This window comes from Aptenodytes patagonicus, chromosome 3, assembly GCF_965638725.1.
Source record: "Aptenodytes patagonicus chromosome 3, bAptPat1.pri.cur, whole genome shotgun sequence".
Lineage (NCBI taxonomy): Eukaryota > Metazoa > Chordata > Aves > Sphenisciformes > Spheniscidae > Aptenodytes > Aptenodytes patagonicus.
In genome coordinates, this window is record NC_134951.1 from 85,656,540 (window position 1) to 85,670,329 (window position 13,790).

At 39.5% G+C, this 13,790-nt stretch overlaps 1 protein-coding gene across 1 annotated transcript in view; it reads left to right on the forward strand.

Moving 5' to 3' along the window:
- The window catches only part of DISC1 (DISC1 scaffold protein), a 212,339-nt gene that overhangs the window by 171,864 nt on the left and 26,685 nt on the right, over window positions 1–13,790 (forward strand). Inside the window, exon 13 of the mRNA XM_076334113.1 lies at window positions 12,782–13,025. Within this exon, the coding sequence (XP_076190228.1) occupies window positions 12,782–13,025 (244 nt within the window). The remainder of the gene's footprint in view (window positions 1–12,781; window positions 13,026–13,790) is intronic.

Sequence of the window (13,790 nt, forward strand, 5' to 3'; positions counted from 1 at the left end):
AAGGAGGGCAGATTTGGGGCCAGTTTCCAGTGTCTCTTAAAGCTTTAGAAAAAGCAAATCACATGGTCACGCAGCCTTTAGTAACTCTCTGTCCATATTAATTCAGGTTTCATCCAGGCTAGGGCTTTTTTGAAATTACTGAATTAACTTCAGGGGTTAGTGTGCAGCATTGGCAAAGACAAGGTGACAGGGGATTTTGCTGCTTATTCATGGAAAAGCTTGCCCATCTCCCCCCCTTCCCTCCAGGCTCTTTGTCTTCCATTCATTTTATACTTAGCATAGCAAAAATCATCAGAGGGCAAGGCTGGGTCTCCCCTTCTAAAAACAGAAAGTATTGCCCTTGCTTAAAAATAAAATGTGCTGAAAGTTCACAGCCTCTCTAGCTGGTTAGTAATTGTGTATTTTGTTAGGATCTTTTCTTATTCTGTATGCCTCTTTCTTACGCTGCATTGTTCTGGTGCTGGTCAGTCATGCTTGCAAAGCTAGAGTTCAACACTTTGCTGAAACTCATTAATGTCACGGTAGTCCTCTCTGCTGCAAACTCTTGCCTCATCAAGAATAAGTAATTCTATATCACCTTGCTGCTTTGGCCTGCTGAGATTTCCCTATTTTGGAGCATAAGTAATGTTTTTCTTATTTTTTTTTTTCAATCACTTGTGCTCTTCCCTGTTTTCTCATCTCTCTATTCGATTGAATTACATGGGTTTTATTAAGAGGTTGAAATTCATATTCATCAATTTTTTTGTTTGTTAATCAGTGATACTTATGAATGCAGAGAGGATCCCATTTTGTGAATGGTGAATGTCTAACATGACTAACATCAGTCGTAGTGGCTTCCTCTTCCCTGAGAGTAGGTTGTGTGGCTTTTTGACCTGGAAGCCTGTACAATTTTTCTTGTAGGTATCTATGCTAACGTATGTTTGCATTAATGAAGGGAAGGTTGATGCAATAAGCTTTGGTGATTTGCTTCTAATAGTTTTCCATTTCCTATGCAAAGATGCTTTGGCTGTGAGATATTTCTACCTCACAGCTCCATTGTGCTCCAGAAAGAGTGTTCAGCCACTGACTTCATCCTAGTATTTTCAGAGGATGTTTGAAGATAAGGTCCAAGGCTGTCAATAAGAGGATGCATTTGCAGTGGGCTGTAGCTGCTGAGGAGTTACCTTTGGATACTCTGTCAAGCTAAAAGACAGTGGTTTCATCATCCCATCCAGATAATGGAGAAAATGTGCAACAGGAGATGCTAGCGTTATTTGCAGATTTTTAGTAAGAACAGCGTCAGTTGAGAGGCACTCTAGAAACTAGGGACTGAGTTTGAAAACTTGATAAAAAACCATCTTCTTAAGCAGGAGACTGTTTCCAGTAATTTCGTGGGATTTTTCCCAGTCTTTTATTTTTACTGAAAAAGAAAAAGGTGAGTGCATCATGGCTGTAACCTCTTCAAAGTGCTTCTCTTTGCCCATCAGCATCACCTGTGCCTTGCTCGGTTCTGCCCTGCTGTTGTCTTCTCTGTGACCTGATTTCATGCAAATCTCAAGCTATCTTAGTTGTGGAGATACGATTATGTGAGGGGAGGGAGGGATGTGCAAAGCTGTTTGTCACCCCTGTGTCCATGGCATTAAGCTTTTGCTCTCTTACCAGGTCCCCTTGGTGGCTGCATGTAGGTGAATATATGTAGTGAGAAAGACCTGATCCCTTCTGAACTTGGCAAGAAAATGGTTCAGAGGTGGATGTGTATTTTCCTACTGCTACTGTTTTTGAGTGCGTCCCTGAAGACAAGACTTGAAACTGGTTTGTGCATTTCTCAGAAGCTTTGTCACCTCTCTTGAGCAAGATTGCCATTAACAGTAGTAAATGGGTGCAGAGTGATCAAGGAAGATGAGGATGGATGTCTGATGTCATCTGCCTGCTGTCCAGCAGTGCTGCTACGTCCTCCTGGCCTCTGTTTGGACAATACTTTGCACAAAGTCCTAACTGGCCAATTAAATACAAGCATCATGATAATTAAATGAGTAGAAAATAAATGAAGTATCATCACTTGCATAGCCTGAGTATAAAGACATAGGCTAGCTCTATCTTGCATGCAACTGGGACAGTCTTTCACACTAGCATTTGGAAGCATTCATTACTTTGTGCTTACTGCTGGTAACGTACTCTGCCAGTTTGGGAAGACATGCAGGCCCCAGCAAGCTAGCAGTGTGCTGTCATTGGCAGCACACAGCAGCCAGCATTCATTGTAGCTAAACAGGGTCCAAACAGGGCGGTTCTGTAGACCCTGCTCTTTCTCTCTTGCTCTTTTTGAGCCAGAACATGATTTGGCTCCTGACCTTATTTGACCCTGCAGCCACAGCGGCTCATATCGTGCCCTCGGATGTTTCAGAGGAACTCCGTAAGCATGCGGCTATTGACATCAGTATTTGGCCAACACTCTCATTTTTCCAGGTGTGTCTTCCTGGTTACAAGGGTTGAAATTCAAGATACATTCCCACATGATGACAACATATCATCTCTCCCAACTGTATATCTTCTAAAAGGGCATTTCTTTGTCCTGTTGTTTTTAATCCTTATGTATGCTTAATTCCCGCTCAGTCAGTAGTACACAGGATGATTCATATTCCTAAATTCACTTGATACTGAAAGTCTAAATCTGTTATCCTTTCAGAGGGGAATATATTATAAACTGTTGAATTTCATATCGGAGATGAGAGGTGAATAAAAATGATAGGAGAATTGTAAATTCCTTCTATATGTTCCTAACACTTGGGGTCAGAGACTCTAATAAACAATAAGAGATCAGGCTCATTATTCTAATTGCCTTGCGATAAGAACGCATTCTTCTCTTGGTATAAATAGCCATTGCTGCTATTGCAGCAGTGTGGACTTGTGGCAGCTGAGAATGTGGCCTCAGTGCAAACACTGTGCTTTATTCTTGTGGCATACTTTTGGAAACAAATGTATTTTGTTGGATTAGAACTGGTTGTGACTTTGAAAGCCACTGAGTTGCTTCAGTTTCAGTGGAAGTCACTAGAAGTTGAATCCTTCGTATGGGGTTCAAGCTCATGAAAGTACTTAGGCTTGTGCAGCAGCTCAACTGTTCGAACAGAGCTTAGATGAATACATAGATCCTGAAATGCATGCTTTCCAAAATCAGGGCCGAATTCATGCCTCTTTTAAATCTGATTTGGGATCAAATATTAAATAGCACAGAAAAAAAATCTCATTCCAGCAATTTCCATCCAGTCAAAAAAACCCCAACCCCACTGTTTAATGACATTGTGGGGCTTTGCTGTTACTGCAGGAGCCAAAGGCAAGCAGGATGCAGACTGAGTTATCAGAGTTAGTACCAAACTTGAAGGTGCTTTATCAGATTATGAATGAGGTGAATGATAAACTAGGGTTGAGAAGGCTTTACGTGGACTGCTTAATAAGAAAAATTCCCTGGGAGCTTTCTCCTCATTTATCAAAGTTAAGTTTTTTACTCTTAGAATAGATTATTTATAATAGATGTTTCAGGGGAGGTAGGGGCACAGGACCATTACTCCATTCTTTTTTTTAAAGAGAAATAAATAGCCCTGAAAGCAGGTAGTAAATTTTTACATTATAGATTTGGTAATATAGTAAAAATAAACTGTATAGTAAATGTAGGGACAAAATTGAGTAGTAAATTCTTACTACAAGGTGCCTTCCTTCTTCCCTTGTACATTACTTAATTTCCTGCATTCGACATGTTGGTCCCATTCCCGCATCCACCTTGCATTAAGAATCAAAGTGAAAACCATCAGCTGCAGCAGTCTGTCATTTTGTGTTTCCAGTGGAGATAATTTAAGTATAACACAGTGACATTGAATATTGATAGAAAGATGCCAGGCCGTGATTAAGGTTTTGTGCTGGGTAAAATAAACGGCTGGAGGATTGAAGAGAAAATGACAAAAATATTGTTCGGTATTGTGTGGTATCTTGTTTTTTAATAACACTAATCAAATGTACATTATTGGTTTTAAGCACTAGAAAAATTGTTCTTCCTCCTTGGTTTGAACAGGCCTTTCAGGAAAGAAAAAGCAGACATAAAATATGTACATTTCACATAAAATACAAGGTGGTAGTTCTGTCCTTAAGATGCTGATACCAGATTTTTTCCTATGGTCGAGGGAAAGATGTCATGATTCTTAGCAGATTGTTTTTAGATCTCAGTTTAGATTTTAATCCTTCAGTATCCTGGATGCAGCAGGTAATGTTTTACTGAGTGGAAGAATTTGTGGATAATGCATGTGGCTGATAGGCTTAATTATTTTTTAACATTTGGCAGAAAATACTGTCAGATATTTATGTTTTTCTGTTTACTGAGATCACTGTGAGGGGTCATGTATTTTTACATGAATATTACTTCTTATTTGTTGTTATTAGCCTCTTGCTATGAAAAATTTTGAATGTGTTAGTGGAAAGGAATTTTTTAAGAAATGTTCTGTGAAGTCAGTTGAAGTTAATAGCATTTGAAAGTCTGAGAAAATTCCCTAGGAATCTTAGAATCTATGCATCATAATAGAATGCGTTTATCCATTTTTTCTTAATTATACAATTTATGGAATTGGTGGTGTAACCTCATTATGCATATGTACAAAATGCCCAAAACTGATTTAAAACATTAATGTGAGAATGTAATGACTCTTCATGTAAGAAATATTTTGACGCATTACATATAATTTACACTTTCTTTGGGAGGGGGGAGAGTGGAATTTATGGGAGAGGGTACAACTTATGTCTGGTTCATCACTTTGTTAACATACAGTTATTGCTGTAAAACATAATGCTTCATTAAATCAAAATCTATGGAACTAGAGAGAAAAATGGAATTCTGGAAGGAGATCAGATACGCTGGTCCCACTTGCAGTTGGTCCTGGGCAGTGGTTTGCTTCCAGCCCCCCCTCCTAATGCACGGTTTGTCTTGCCTTCTGCACTGAAGGCTGCATTCTCAATAATGCATCTCAGCCGCTGACAGAAATCATTCAGCTACGAATCCAAAGTAGGAAACTGCCTACACTCACAGCTCCCCTTTGTTTACCGTGCTTTGACAATTTGGTATACACATTTGAAAACTCTGTCCCTCATTTTGTAGCAGTGTGAAATATATAATAGTTACATGGTACGTTGATTTTGCTTCAATGTCACTACAATTATGTTAAAAGGAAAGTATTTATACAAGTTAAAAAGGCTTATTTACTTCATATTATGTACATCTTCACATACTATGAAGTCCTTCACATGAGGATAAAACAATACAATTAAAATTGTTTACAAATAGAACATAATACATATAAACATAACGTGTTTTAGATGTTCTCAGCTAGTTAATTCTATAGTGCCGCATATGCTTATTCTGTGCATGGTCTTTCATAGGATCTTCATCTAAAGACACTACCTGGAGCTACCACAAGTAATAAAATGGCAGTGTTACCTGCTAGGTAACAGCACAGAGCCGGGGAGAAAATAGAGGCAGGGAAGAAAAGAGTTAAGTTTTCAGCTGAAAGGAGTATAAAGACCTGTGGAGGCTTGTCCCTTCGGCCAGACCTGCAGAAATACACTGTCCCTGGAGTGAAAGTTCAGATGTGGCAAGCAGAGATGTGGAAGAAGCAAGGTCTGTGCAGCAGGCAGCAGCAGTCTGAAGGAGACTGTGCAGCGTTTTGGGTGGTTGCGTTCCAGCGTGGCATTTTTCCTTCCAAAGAGGTTTTGTTACACTTCAGTTCCATTCTGTAACTGTTTTTTATACTGGGCCTAGGGTGTCTACAGTGGTAAATATCTCAGACAAGCAGGTGTCTGCTTGTATTTGGGGTTCTCCACTAGGACTCGTCTGAAATTTGGCGGATGTGGGCAAAGAGGAAATTGAACTGTTGCTCTTCTTTTTGCTCACAAAGCCAAGAAGTGACAGCTCCTAATCCCAGCATAACTTAAAAGACTGTGGTGGGTGTTCCCTAGCAATATCGTAGAGGTTAGATCACTCAACAAAGACACAGGAGACCTGGCTCCAGGTACTCTGCCTACTGCACCTCCAGGTATACTCTGCCCTGCTACATCTGTGAATAGAGGAGAGGTGGATGCCATAGCCACCACACTGAGGGGCTGGTCTGGTCTGAGGGCTCTGCTCACCTGTTTCCTCAAATCTGTCCCTTTCTGCAAATTTGCCTTTGCACCTGAGATGCTGTAGAAAGCAGAGCCACTGCTGTCACCTGTTCTTCTAGCTGCGTTGGGGAGAGTGGAAACTCCTCTAGAAACCCCTTTAGAGAGCCCTCAGTATTTCTGTTGTTGGCCCTATATAGCTCAGTCTTCAGAGAGCAATTATCATCACTGCAAAATAATTTCTAAACCAGTAACATGGACTTTTCTTGGGAGAAGCTTCTGCCTCTCAGAAAGAGCTTTGAGTCTCATTGAGCCTTTGCAAGGTGTTCATTAGTTACCTGTTACATAAACAGAAAACAATAGAAAACAGATGAATAGGCCCTCAAATAACTTCACACCACGTTGAGGGCAAGAGATTGCATTGGGAGCTTCACATCAGTCAGAAGGACTAATGCCTGTGGAGTGCAGCTCAGGATAGTAGTGCCAGCAGCTTTTAAGGGCTAGCTAACTAGTGCTGTTTAGGATCCGTCTCCTGTGGGGGAAGGAGCACACTGCCCACCTCTCTGAGCTTCCTAATGTGGTTCCTTTTATGTGATCTGTGCTGCACTATCGTGTCCTGTCTGGGTGTGCTGGATGTCTTTTGGATAGGACTGTTGTGCAGAGGACTTGCCTGTGGCTCATAAGGTTTAGATATTAGAAAAGTCAGTCCACGGCAAAATTTTTAGGTGTTGAAGATGTAGGAGTCTAGAAGTTAGATGGGGATCGTGAGGATTGCTTTCTTGGGCTTTTGTGGTTCTGGTCCAGAGTATTCTCCAGTAGGTCAAACATCACATTTAAAGAGGGTCAGCTACTTGTTGTTTTCTAGATATTATTGTATGTTTTACAAGGGAGAAGGCAGGGTCAGAGAAGCAAATTGCTTGTGCTAGAGAAAAGTACTGCAAACTTCAGACTTTGCCTGGGAGTTCCAGCTGGTGTCCAAGGTAGGTGTTAGAGCAGGTTGTCATCTGACAGGGGAGTGTGGAGTCTCCTGACCTTCTGGGAGTTGAGTCTTGTTTTTACATGGAGAAGTGCAATAATAGTGCTGAACAGCAAACAAGTGTTGTCAGTGAGCTTTGAAATAAGGGAGTAGGAAGAATGTCTCCACACTGGTGGACAATCACATGATCAGAACAATGTGAAGTCAATTCATGAGATTTTCAGCTCCTGAGGAGATTGGAGAGAAGAGACACAATGCAAGGAATTGAATTGTGAAATTGAGGTTTTATGAAGAGGTTTATAGGATTAGGGAGACCTGCAAGAAGAAAAAACCAAAAGGTTTTGATTTCAGATGTTTAGAAAAGGTGACTTTCTAGTGCACAGGCCAAGGAAAAAAAAAGTTTTGCTGTTCAGGTAGAGTCCAGGTTTTCTTTGTCCCTTTTTCTGCACCTTCTTTCTTCTGTCTTGTCAGCTGAGAGCTGTGATCTGATGAACCCTAGCTGTACCTTCTCCCTTATCAGTCCGCTGTTGCACACCAGCCAGACGGGGAAAACAGGGTTATGTGCCTCCCTCTCCTTAGAGCCTCATGTGACCCACTGATAGGAACATTGTAGTCCTTGGTTTGTTCAACAGATTGGTTGTAGGCATCTTGAAATATAACAGCTAATATAACGATCAAGAACAGATCAGGCTGGAAACCTTTTTTTATGAAGACAAGAAGCAAAACGTATTCCTGTAGTAGTAAATATTTCTTAAATATAAGAAGGGCCATTAATGCATGACTGTGAATTAACATGATAAACCAAATCAGAGGGGTGGATTTCTGCTAACAGTAAAGCAATATGGTTGCCTGCCTTCCTCTATTATTACTCCATACTTTCTTTTACTTGCCTCCTTTGTTCACTGCATCGCTGTTGCCTTAAGAAAAGGCAACAGAGACATAACTAAATGTAGAGTAAGAAGAGCTAGTTGCTTCCCTGTGGTGCAAAATATAAATAGAAGCGAGTGACCAAAATATAGAGAAACTTTCCCTAGTTTGTACAATAGATCAACAAAGAATGGGAATATAGAGCGAAGTCTTTTGATTCATAGTGCCATTTTCTGCAAGCCTCAAAACTTTCCAGTAATTTTAATTGTTGTAATGAAAATCCTTCTTGTTTCTGCCAGACTATTTTTGTTGCATTTCATTTGCTTTCTTGTCAGAGAAAACTGCCTTTAGGGTCAGCGAATGCAGTGTTAACACGTGCCAGGTACTGGGGAAAGGTACATACATGCTTTTCTGAATCTGCACCTTAGTGTGGCTCACCTATTAGAAGGAAGTTGTCTAGAGTATTTCTTCTTAGTGATGGTTAATCTCCCCGCATAAGTTAGCTTTCATTCATGCAGTTTCTAAATAGATGTCTTACTATGTAGCCTTTTAGCTTCAGTCTCACTCTCTTGGTTTTCAAGATGTGGCTTCTTACAGGGATTTCCCTTAAAATAAGCAATGTCTTCTATCAACGCGCAGTGTTGACCTCAGGGTGTTATAAACCACTTTCAACAATTCACTCACCAATGGGCATTCCTAAAAACTAGAGATGATGAGATTTACAAGTAGTGACATCTCCTTGTGTTGATTTCGATTTGCTTTTGAGATTTGGGGGCACTTTGTTTTGCTTTTTTAAATAGGGTTTAATATAAAATCTTTTGGCTATTTTTACACAGGCATGTTTTCATTTAGGCTATAATGTTCAGGAACTGAATGTGCCTTTTGTATGTATGCAGAGCCCTCAATAGGAAAGTCGTGTTCTCATAGTTCCAGTTAGCACTATAAATAGCTTTAGAATAATGTTGTGCTGAGAGCCACATAGAGAGCCCCCATTGATATCTCTGGGAATCTTGTGAAAAGACAGAGGAGCAATGTTCTTTGGACTTCAAGGAAGAGAGAGAGAATCCTTGCTGGATATGACTCTCGACACAAATTTCACCAAACGTTAGTGTAGATTGAAGATATCCTCTAGTTTCCTTGTACTGTCTGGTCTCCGGTGTTGTTTCCTAGAAAACTACTTGAGACTTGGTAAAGGCATCTGCAATTACAATTTCAATTGCCACTTTATGAAGAGAACTCAAGGATAAACCTCTCTGTTCCACATTCATTTCCTCCTGTCCATAAACAGCTCTGTTTCTCTGACAGCTCTTTCATCATCATCAACTTGACCTAATCCAGCATTCTCCCTGCTGCGTCCTTTTGTGTTGCTGTGGATGTCCTAGCCATTCTTCAAGTCAATTTAGGCCTGCTCTTGTAGATTCTTTCTGCATAGTATCCTTGAGATAAAACCTGTCCCAGCTATCCATCCAGCTAAAAAATTACTCAGGTTGAATCTTGCATCTCACTTACTTCAACATCCATTTCCCTGGCCGTGACTTGACAAAAGCAGTCTTGCCCTACCCTCATCCATTCGAAGTGGTGTTGCCACTGCAATGGCTGTTCTTTCTCTCTCTTTTTTTTTAATTTTAATTCTGTGTTTCTGATCATTTCACTTTGCTTTTCTCCATTGGTTCCCTCTGTCCTGTCACATCAAACATAACTACTAGCCTTCAATGTCAAGGCTGCTGACAATCCTTATACCACCTACTCAGTCTTTTTTTTTTTTTTTAATATATATCAAAAGACTGACTTCCATTTACGGATGTTAAACCACATTGGTATCAATCACTTGCCCGTTGTTTTTATACTAGCATCTTTTGCCTTTCTTACATGATTCCTTTATGGAGGGATGGAGATCTTGGATATCCACTGACCTATTTCATTGGCCTCCTGCAAGTCCTTAAAATTTTCATTCAGTGTGATGCTTCAGTGTGCTTGACAGTGATTAGACTAATTAGTTACTGATGTAACTAATTAAACTGTTGTACTGTAACTAATGTGCCATGTTCAGTCCACTGTTGTCTCCTCACCTGTATCCTAGCTCTTGTTGCTTGTTTTAAACTTAAAAGTCCTTCTGAGAAAAGGGCCATTATTGTAATCTGTTTGGCATTTGTACAAAGCCTGGCACTTTGGACTCATGAGCACTCTGGCACTTGGAAGTTCACAGTCAGTAGGTATTAAGGTATGCTTTGTTGTTGCTGGGTCTATACAAACAGTTCATGGATTGTGGTTTGTTGTGGATTCCAGCAAATTGTTCCTGGCACTTCCATTGAACTTGCCACATGTACCACTTTGATAGTAACGTACAGACAGGCGTGTAACATCTAGAAGTTGATACATCGTAAAATATTTATAAGTATAGGAATAATATAAGATCTGATCCAATCTCGATCCACCATTTTGAAAAGTTGCATATCTGAAAAAACTCAGTGTTCAGTACAGGCATCCACATACTTTTGGCTTCATGGAGACTGCAAATGCACTTTTTGTGTGGATTGAACATGAATAAACAAAACTGACGTTCAATTGAGCTTGATTTTACACCTGATGTAAAAGCTAAAGATTTTTGCATGCTGGGGATAACGTAATTTTTAATAATTATTTGATACGTTTTTCTGTGTCAGCTATTTACAGCTTTCAAATAATTTTCATTTTAAAAGTGTGTTTGAAAAATGCTTCTGAGCATTGGATTTCAAAATACAGACTAAAAGATGCAGAGTCCTTGGGCTTAGGTATGTTCAGAATATCCGAGTATACGTGCATTCACTGATTTCAGTTGAAAAGTTCAGCACAACATCTTAGTATCTTAGTTCAAGATGTATCAGAGTTTTACAGATAAAATTGTAAAACAAAGATGTCCTTAAAATAAAAGCGATCTATTAGCGGTATGTTCAGTAATTGCTGATTACTAAAATGGATGTAAAACTTAGACGCAATCAAAAGCATGTTGACTGATGAGCTGAGTCATGGCTGAATAACAGCAGCTCAGGCAGCATTATGCTGTACTTTTATATATGCTATTCATCCTCTCCACTGTGAATACTACATACATCACTACCTCAGTCCTAGTATTGTCAATAGAGCTCTTCATTAAATTGAATAGCCAAAACCAGCTATCCACTGGAAATTACGATTTAGGTCTCTAGTATGTTTTCTGAGCCTTTAATAATAAGCCATATATAGCTGCAAACAAACTTTTTCAAAAAGCAAGTAAATGGGCTTATGTATGTCTGCAGGAAGATGTTTTGACTGTGTTACCATGATGATGTGACTGACAAGTAGAGAAACAGTGGGGGTTATTTTATTTTTCCGGCTTGGTAAGTGAAATGCTACCTGGATGGAACACAGACGTGTAATCCAGTGAAGGTTTTTTCCCTTTCTAATTAGTGATACTCTGAACTCCTTGGGGGAGACCAATTTGTGGACCTCATGCTGCATTCTGCCTTCAGTAAACATATATACTGACTCTAAGCACTGATCAAGTAGCTCAGCTTCTGGAGCTTAATTTTGCTCTCAGTCTCAAAATACTGCTGTGTGAATTTTACCACTTGGCATCTTGTAGAGTTTGGAGAGTTAAAAATGTACCTTTGTTAGATTAATGAGTTCATTGTGAGCACTGCAGCTCCTTTATCCTTCGTTTAGAATAAAAGATAAGCTGGTATTTAATTTAGTCAGAAACGTTGAAATCAAATAGTTATTTTCCTTCTTTTAGTCACTTATAATTGCTTACTATTATACAGCAAATGATATAATTTGAAAAGCACTGTGAAAAAAATATTGCCGTTATTAGATATTAGCATTCAAATCTGTCTGGAAGTGTCTATTGCCATGGGAGTTGGTGCTTCTGAGTCCCATCTCAGGCTCTGCCACTGATCTGCTATATTTTAGTAGGCAACCTAGTCTTTTGGTTCCTTAGAGACAACATGTATTAAATGGAGATGTGACCACATCTCTTACGAGCAGCGTGATGTTAGTATGCAGTGTCTTGTTCTGAAAAACTGTTTATGCCTAGAATTCCCATTTACTTCAGGTGAAAATATCTATTGGACGGATCTCAGGACCATATCTGTAACATACGTGGACATCTCTGAGAGATGATCAATGGATTAAAAGTATGAAGAAGTTTGGTATTTTGAATTTCCTAATACTTTTTGTTTTTTCTTTGGTGGGATAACAAAGTAGAAAAAAAAACAAAGCACATCAGTGAGAGATAAGGACAACACCCAAAAGTGTAAGACTGAAGGAAAGGAAGAGTGTTATAGTTTAATCTAATTTGATTCATCAGAGTTTGAAGCAAGCACATTTCAGTCTAACAAGAAAGTTAGTGTACCTGTTTTCCAAAACTTAGAGCTGATTTAATGCAGTAAGTAGTGTTATTGTTCATACAAGATCTTCTATGTCAAATGCAGGAAAAACACATGACTACTTTTAGGATGACAGGCCTGTATATCCAATAGCATGAAGGAAGCTCTGATTATGATTGCAAGACCCCTGGACTTGCATCCGATCAGGAGAAGGTCACGTGCAGCCAGTCTACGCCATACAGTTGGAAGCGACATCTTAGCACAAAGGTTTTTTATGGCATCGGCTTTGTAATAGGGCCATAATTTTACTGCTTTTCAGTTTGACATAGCTTGTGTTATTTCTGTAGAAGTATTTGAGCTGTTGTTGGTTTTTTCGTTGTTTTTATTTTCCTGTCTAATAATAAGTAGTCACCCCAAAAGTTACTTGAAATAGCAACTATTCTCCCTGAACTGCAGTTTTATTTTCTTTTGGCTTTTATTTCAGCTGCGGGAGCCAGCTGCTCCAAAGAGTGTGGGAAGCTGACTTGGAGGCCTGTCAGCTGTTGATCCGAGGGTTTCAACTGAAAGAAACCAGTTGCTGTGTTTTTGAGGAAGAGGAGAACCAAATGGATGAGATGGGGATGACTGCTGATGGCCCATCCGATTCTGAAAAAAGAAAAGAAGGTCACTTTCCAAAGGGCATAGAGTGGAGCACTGTTCCCTGCCCCAAGCACAGCGAGCTAAAAGAGGTATCTGAAATATTTTATAGATGCATTTCAAGCAATACTGCTGGTTTTTCTTTTGAGAGGAGGAGTTGAATCTGGGTGACGGGTCAGCAGGGCTGGTTAAGTATGAACTTCACATCTGGCCTCCAATCTGGGACATGAATAAAATAGTTTATTAACTTCTCAGAAGCCCTTCAACCTTTTTTCCTTTCACCATCAGTCTTTTCAAAATGTGGATACAGAATGTACATCAGGATTTAAAGGAAAAATGATTAAGTATTTAACACAAATTATCAGCTGTTCCTCATCTCACTGACGAGTTTCACTCTGAGTTAGTTCTGCTGACTTGTTAGCCTGGATCTGTGTTAGCTGAAGTGGGGAGAGAGTAAGTTTTCCTCCCCTAGTGAAATGGTCAAAGGCTTCCTAGCTCAGATGCTGGTAGGCTTCCAGCATCAAACAAATATTAAAAGGAGGAAAAAATCATGAGGCTTTAAGGGTTTGACAAATTTCTTTTTAAGTTTTTGTGTTCTGCTCTGGAATGCCATCCTTGCTTAAAAATGTACAGCTACCTAATAATCTTTTAACTGCACTGCCAAGGTAAACAAGCTGTTAAAAAGCTTTATTACCCAACAGCACCACTGTGACCAAAAAACTCCCCAATAGGAGTTGTCAGTTTTATTACCTTGGAATTTGGTTGACAAAAATTAAGTGTGCTTAATCGCACCTGATGTTAAGAGCTATTGAACTGTGTGTTACATTGAAAGCTGATGCCTAATTTTGCATTTATAC